The sequence below is a fragment of the Aplidium turbinatum genome, chromosome 6, assembly GCF_918807975.1.
Source record: "Aplidium turbinatum chromosome 6, kaAplTurb1.1, whole genome shotgun sequence".
Taxonomy (NCBI): Eukaryota; Metazoa; Chordata; class Ascidiacea; order Aplousobranchia; family Polyclinidae; genus Aplidium; species Aplidium turbinatum.
This window is the reverse complement of record NC_137477.1, coordinates 28,430,744-28,438,404: the sequence shown is the minus strand read 5'-3', so window position 1 is coordinate 28,438,404 and position 7,661 is coordinate 28,430,744. Positions and strand designations below refer to the sequence as shown.

General features: G+C 36.8%; 1 protein-coding gene across 1 annotated transcript; it reads right to left on the bottom strand.

Annotated features, from left to right (window-relative positions):
* LOC145772104 (uncharacterized) lies at positions 1-4,794 on the bottom strand. The gene is made up of 5 exons (XM_082583939.1): positions 3,392-4,794; positions 2,795-3,117; positions 2,012-2,146; positions 1,636-1,916; positions 1-1,519 (listed from the first exon to the last, which is right to left on the bottom strand). The coding sequence occupies exons 1-5, from the start codon at positions 4,762-4,764 to the stop codon at positions 776-778; spliced, it is 2,856 nt and encodes a 951-aa protein (XP_082440065.1). The 5' UTR covers positions 4,765-4,794; the 3' UTR covers positions 1-775.
* Positions 4,795-7,661: the final 2,867 nt, after the last annotated feature.

Genomic DNA, 7,661 nt, shown 5'->3' with positions numbered 1-7,661 from the left:
CTATGTACAAGTACAAAAGTGTACCATGTAACTAACCGTATATTTATGGAATATTCAACTTGCGTCGGCATGTAGCCATCAGGCTAAAGAAAGCTCTACCACAAACGTTAATTATGAATACGGTAAGCAATAAGAGAAAACAAAATGGGTATGCATCGTAACAGGAGTCATAAATTCAAATTAAAACGTGTGCAGTAGATATGAAGCAATAAAACAGATAGTTTTCTTTTAGTTACACAAAATAAAGCATAAAAATACTACCCTAAAACACAATAGAGCAGTGGCGTGGTTGGAATAGCGAATACAGTAAAGACGTATAATAACCAAGCACACACAGACATTAGTGCCAAAATAAGCGTTGACAGTGACTAGCTCGTCTGCAGACTACTGATAACCGAGGAGCCTGAAAGGTGTGATAATATTGCGTAAATTCCAACTTTCATGAGCCAAACACCTGAAAGCATTCTCGCTAATGTGGATATAATGCTAGCTAAGCAAGAGCCGAAAAAGTACCGGCATCGACTGAAATCAGCTTTGAAAAGTACTTCAGTACTCCATACTTGGCTCAAAATGTATTGTTGGTACCAGTAGCGGTATCGGAAAAGTACTTCCCACCTTTAATCGCAATGAATTATAACATTATGCACAAATAATACTGGATAGAAGTCTGGTGACAATCATACGCATAATACATATAGTGTGAAAAAAATGAAAAAATCAAGTTCAATACAAATGACATGTGAAGATATGTAAGCATATTTCCTACAACTTAAAATTAGCTGCTACTAGAAGCTTTTGATGTTAGTTTTCTGATTTTTCGAAGCAGTTTAGGTTGTGGTGTATCAACAGTTGGTTGACTGTTAAAACGTTTAAGCTGATTTTTTGAAAAACAATTAAAAGCACATTGCACAATTAAGTCAAAATTACAATGCCCAGTAGAACATTTTGTATTTAGTAAACTAACAAGAATCTTTGATGAGCAAAGCATCTTTTTGATTGCATCAACAAAGGCACGCTGATGACTGTTTAAAGATAAAAACTTTCTCATCATAGAAGGATCATTAATGATGGCCTGATAACACTGAGCAGCCAGTACAGTTGTCCCAAAGCAAAATTCAGACGGTTCACATAAACCTCCTCGGTTAGCCATTTCAAACAGATGCTTATGCTCATTTGGGATGGAGCTCTTCAAATCAGGCTCATCATCTCCCTTTATTAGCAACTCCTTGCAAGCACAGCACTTCGTGCGGCGTACAATGCTGCGTGCAATGTATCCGCTGACATAGTAGGCAATAGCAGCATCCGATTCTGACATATCCTCTAATACAATACCAAGAAAAAAGTCTGCAAGCCAAACCTGCTCTTCATTAACTTCACTACCATCGTCATCATTAGAAAAAATGTCAGAAATTCTTGAGGCTGCCAACAGAGTTTGCTGCTGTAGCAAACTTAAGCAACGTATTTTCTTTTCAGCCAAAAGCAGCTGCTTGACGGAAATAAAGAAATTGCCGCCATTGACCTGTATACAAAAAATGAAACTCAATATATGTAACGCACTAAAAGCAACACCAGCGAATCCTTAGCAAACCATACAGTGATCTCTAATAATACTAGTACAGAATAATATAAACTGACCTGCCTATACCAGCCAAAGCGGCCTTCAATAGGATCCGACATAACCTTGCCTGAAAGCAGATAATCAAAACCATGATTGGTTTGAAGGTAGGTGGCAAGTTCAACTACTGCTCCCATGGACTGAATGCAAGCTGTGAATGTCTCGTTGGAAAGCCCAGCCGTTCCACAAACACGCCATTCTTCAAAAATTTTTGTTGCTTCTTTCAAAAAAAGCAACCCAACATGATTTGTCTCATGGCTGATGCTTAATGGAATGAACATAGGATCTCTTTTCTTCTCTCCTAAACAAAGTACCAAAATTTTATAGGGTTATACATAGGCTCAGCTTATCTGCACTATAGTGCTTGTTTCTTTGACCTCCATAGACTGTACATACCTTTAAAACAAGTTTTAACAGACATTACTTTCCAAATGTTGGTGACAAAATTGATATATCGAGCAGTTTCTGAAAATGCTGAACAAGCTGTGCTGTAATGATCCAAGCCACGAACAGTTGATTCATTGAAAACACCTGCATGCCAAAAAATAACTAGTCAATAGTCACACAAAAATACTAGTAAAGCATTGGCATGAACACAAACACACACCTTGCACATAAATACATAAAATTTATTACCAGCTATATAGCTATAGCTTGAACATAACAAATTTACGCTATGCTGATGATACTGTTCTGTTGGCTGAATCACAAGAAGATCTTCAAGAAATAGTGGACAATGTTAACTCAATTGCCAATTGGTAAAGAATTTAATATGAAAATTAACGCTAAAAAGACCAAATCAATAATAATCTCAAAATCATCAGACACTCCAGTACTCCAAATTATAATTGACAATGAAATTATACAAAAAGTAAAATCTTTTTCCTATCTTGGACATTTAATAACTGAAGATGGGAGGTGTGACCATGGAATTTTGAGACGGATAGAAATTGCAAGAACTACATTTGGAAAAAAGAAAAAATATTTTAACCAATCAACGTTTAAAATTACCAATTCGTCTCAGGATCTTAAAATGCTATATCTGGTCAACACTATTATACAATTTGCACTTGATTACATGTTCTTCAAGTTTTTGAAGAAGTTACATTGAATGCATTTTCTACCAAGTTGTACATTTGTACAATAATGCATTTATAAGAACACTAACCAAACACCTACTGAGAGCATGTAGTGGAGATGTCCGTGAAATGCTGCTTGGATTTAATGAGGATTTCTTCAGTTTGTGAGCAACCTTTAATGCCTTGTCTTCTTCCATAGCATACAGGCGAGACAAATGATGAAATTCTGCAATACATGACTGACCAAGCAGGTGCTCATGGCCAGTACAAGGGAGATGCATCCTTTTCCTTTTTACAAAATTGTTGTAAATATTCTTCAGGTTATGAGTAAAATCAAAAAATAAAAACAGTTTTTCCTCTTTTCTCAATGGATGCTCTATGCTGTGCGAAAGCTTTCCACCACACAGATCAACAAACAATTTCCTATAAAACAAAAAGTACAGCTTAAAGTGGTGAAAATGGTATATACAGCAATAGATGTCACTTTGTTTTTAAACAATGTTTATAAAAAGTTGCAAATGCAACAGGCAAAAGTTTGAGTTTTTATTTCATTGAGATCTAAGAGACTATCGAGCATATGAGAATGAAAGCATAATAAAATATTTTATTTAAACAATTATATATATGAACAGCTTACGCAGTAAGTACCCAAACAAACTACCGGTACTATGATGTAATTAGAAAAATGTTATCTTACCTGTTACAGACATGATTGTCTGCAGATACAGCAACTACAAAAAAGATATCATTGAGTGCAAGCATCACACGTTCAAACCAACTCTTCAACAAATTAGTGTCAAGTTTTTCTACAGGAATGAGACAAACAACATCTTTGTACTTTCCACTTATTGATTGGACCATAAATGTCAATACAGTTTTTGCAGGCTGACCTTCTTCAGTTAAACCAATGAAAGAGCCACTAGTATATTCAACACGCTGAGCAGTATACACTTCGTCCATCATTAAAACGACAATTCGTTCCCGTTGAGATAATTCAGATGTTCGTAATCTTAAATATTCCAAATCCAGTTTTGCAAAGTCAACAGTCATTCCAGTAGAAAGCTGACGAAGACGGCTTCGACAAGGCAATACAAAAAAATTTCGTAGTTTTTTATAAAGGGATGAACTGGTCAGTTGCCATAAAAATGCAGTAGTGATAGTATTGGTGGAATAGCGACGAGCATTTTTTGGTACTTGGAGTAAAGATATTTGTTCTACAATAAATTTTAATAAAGGCACACATGTGTTTTCATTGCAAATGGTCAAATCTATGGATGCACATTGCTCTAGACATGATGCAGCTAACTCCAACAACTGAGTATGACTTATACTATCAAATGACTTGCTGCATAGTGATTTACATAATGCCAGTAAATTTGTAAGCTCAGAAATGGTTGTTAAACATTGAGAAGCGAAGAGATGTTTATAAACTATGCGAGGCAGGACTGCAGAACACACATATGCTTGAACTTCCAAAGCATCAGTAACAACAACAGAGGATAGAAGTTTGGGTGCAAATGTGAAGTCTTCAGAAATGGCAATATAATGAAACTGGATATTTGATTCTTTGAAAATAACGACATAACCACTTGGTAATACTTCATTCTGAATATTTGTCTTAAATGAAGCAAAATTTTTGATCACCTCTTGTTGGAACAGATTTTGATTTTGTTGTTCAATGACAGAATTTTCTTTTTTCAACCTGGCAGATGCAGATGATGCAGTTTTGCGAGGCACAGAACTTGCCTTTGTCAGATACTGGGGTAAAGCCAAAAAAACACGAGGAACTGCAACAGATTTTAATCGCTTTCTTTGCAATGTACTTGAACCCCGTACTTCCATTCGATCAATTCTTGTATCACAAGAATCCGTTACAAAGTCATTCTCATGAAAATGCAGGGAACATACTCTGGATGACTCTGTGACAATCCAATCTTTCCTCGGAATTACTTTTATCCATTTTTGTTTTAGCTCATGTTCTTTAGGAAACCTATATAAAGCAATTTTCTCTTTACTGTCATTCGTTTTATAACCAGTTTTACAACCTGGTACACAACATTTATACACCATCTTTCAGTTTACATTAAATACAGATAGAAACTTAACACTGCAATTTAGCTGAAAGCAATATACATGGATCGATAATGGTACAAGCAGTGTAAATATTTTTAAGGTAGGCTGTCATGAAATATTTTTACTGGCTACCGGTAATTTTAGTAAAGTGACAGTTTCACTTTACTGGTGACTGCCACACAAAATTCTTGAAGTCTAGTTTAACCAGGCCTACTCCAGAAGCTGAACTGGCCTTTCCTGTCTGCTCATTCATAAAAACAAGTGATACCTACTGCCATGAATCAAACTTGTGATCAGGTCAGCACCTTCAGTGAAACTTGCCTAGCCACTTGATTATCAACGTACCGTAGCTGGTGAGAATCAGCAACAATGTTGGTACTGGTAAGCCTAATAACCCCATAGTGTGAGCATGTACTGATGCAACCTGCCATCAACTTTGCAGAGTAGCCTACGATTAGTACATGCAGGGCAGGCATAGGATTGTTGTAGTAGTAGGCTACGGTACCATACAAAAAGTTAATGGCATTTAATGCCGCATAAAAGACAAGGGGGAAAGTCTATTTGAATTGTCAGATTACAAAAATAGATGTTTCTATATAGTTATAAATAGCCTAAACTCAAGTTTTTAAAATTTTTGACTAGTTAGCAGGAAAGTTTATATCCTAACTTGCATATATTGCTTCTGCTGAACCCCTAGCCTAGCACACCATTTTAGTAGCCAGCCAATCTAAGCAAAGAACCACTACAAAGCTTTACATTTACTCCCTTTACTTAAATCATAACCAAGAAACAAAACTAATTCTGCAGTGACAATCTAATAAGCACAGAGTTATGAATTCTCTGGTCAGCACACTGCAAACTTGCAAAGGAATTGTGGAAACACTTCAAAGTTCAAAAATACCGTCGGCCCGCTTATGACAAAATTGCTGAGTCATTAAACGTGAGTTAGCAATCCCGTAGTTGTAGATATCCCTGGATGAAAGCTACAAAAAAAAAATTGGTAGCCTAGTCTTACTCTATTGGCCTATTCTATTTGATGGCTGTAACTATTTCTTATGTCCTCGTATATAAACTTTACAATTATTGTAACGGTTGTTTGATCAAAGAAATTAAAAGCAAAACTGCCTTAACTAAATTTTTATTCTTTTAATTAAAAATTTGCACCCATGAATGTGGAAAATGAAAAGAACGAAGAGTTTAATGCACTCATATTTTTAACATTAAGCAATGACACGTGATGTTGTTTAAAGAGAAATTCTGAGCTCAAAAATAGGGAGGGGCCTCACAAATGGGATAGCCTAGGGCCTCTCGTGGTCTAAATCCGGCCCTGGGTGTGACGTTGGAGTTCTACGCAAACTACGTCAGCAATTGATAGGCCTAATAGCAACAGTCACTAACTTATTACAATTCTTAGGCCATTGATCGAGTAGTTAACTAAAAGTTAGCAATACCAACTATATACCTTTACCCAGGCTGCTTATGGTAATTATTTTTTGCAACATCGTTGATCAAAAACTTCATCTTTTTTCAAGTAGGCTACACAAAAGTGATCTTGAAAGTGATCTTGATCTTCAAGATCACGATCTTGATCTTCAAAATCACGATCTTGATCTTCAAGATCACATAGCTTGGTGATCTTGATCTTCAAGATCACCAATACTGGTGATCTTGCCCATCTCTGTGCATACCCAGGTGCAGCGTATTTGACCTCTCCACCAGGGGCGCCGGAAGCGGGGGGGCAGGGGGGCGAATGCCCCCCCTGCCCTCAAATTTTCTGCAGATGGAGGGGCAGGGGGGGCAATGGTGCCCTTTTAAAGTCATGTAAGCTACTGCACATTTTGCAATATAACAATTTCTGCCATTCGCTTTTAGCCTAATTATAATCTTTCATATTTGCCTCAAAATAATAATTACGGCACAAAATTTTGCAACACAGTACAGGCTTTAAAACTCGTTTTTTTTTCGACAGCCATCGTGGCCTAACGGGAGCTCCTTCTCGGCGGCCAAATCTGCGTGCTTGGAGGCCAAAATACAAAATAAAAATAACGATAGCACAAGTAAATAGAATTAAACTTGCAACAATGCTAAAATGATCACTTAGCGTTGTTGAAGTCTGGGCCTGGGCGACGTCCTACAATAGAATCGCTGCACCACGCAATAACTGCTTTATCGGGATTGTAATCCAGTACTATTCAAACGACACTCGCATGAGTGTCTCCAATGTGGCTGATTTTATAAAAGTTCGCTACTCCCCTAGAATTCTTTTTAGCAACGAAAAACAACGTTCGACATGTAAAAACAGAGAGAGACTGTTCACCAGGCATTTGGTAATAAAATTAATTTGCGTTCTTCTGGTGACTATTTACTAGGTTACCTCGTGATGTTAAAGATGATAACTAGCTTTTTTTTTCCGACGTTTCGTCAGTCAGCACGACTGACTTTATCAAGGTGGCTAAAACAGGTTAATACAACCTGTTCAGCAACGATGGCACAACACAAAAACATACTGATAAAATGAGTAAAGTAAAGCAGCAAGAATCAGAATTAAAACACGCAACAAGATACCTAGAGGTTAAACTAAATGCAGTGAATGCCTAAAACCAGTAGGCGGAGAAGTAGCCTACTGGTTTTAGGCATTCACTGCATTTAGTTTAACCTCTAGGTATCTTGTTGCGTGTTTTAATTCTGATTCTTGCTGCTTTACTTTACTCATTTTATCAGTATGTTTTTGTGTTGTGCCATCGTTGCTGAACAGGTTGTATTAACCTGTTTTAGCCACCTTGATAAAGTCAGTCGTGCTGACTGACGAAACGTCGGAAAAAAAAAGCTAGTTATCATCTTTAACATCACGAGGTAACCTAGTAAATAGTCACCAGAAGAACGCAAATTAATTT

What these genes read in the sequence shown, in the direction of transcription:
- LOC145772104 (XM_082583939.1), bottom strand. Translation starts at nt 4,764, where the DNA reads ATGGTGTATAAATGTTGTGTACCAGGTTGTAAAACTGGTTATAAAACG. An exon ending in GACAATCATGTCTGTAACAG is followed by an intron (nt 3,118 to 3,391) that starts GTAAGATAACAT and finishes TTTGTTTTATAG; the next exon opens with GAAATTGTTTGTTGATCTGT. An exon ending in GCTTTGGCTGGTATAGGCAG is followed by an intron (nt 1,520 to 1,635) that starts GTCAGTTTATAT and finishes TTTTGTATACAG; the next exon opens with GTCAATGGCGGCAATTTCTT.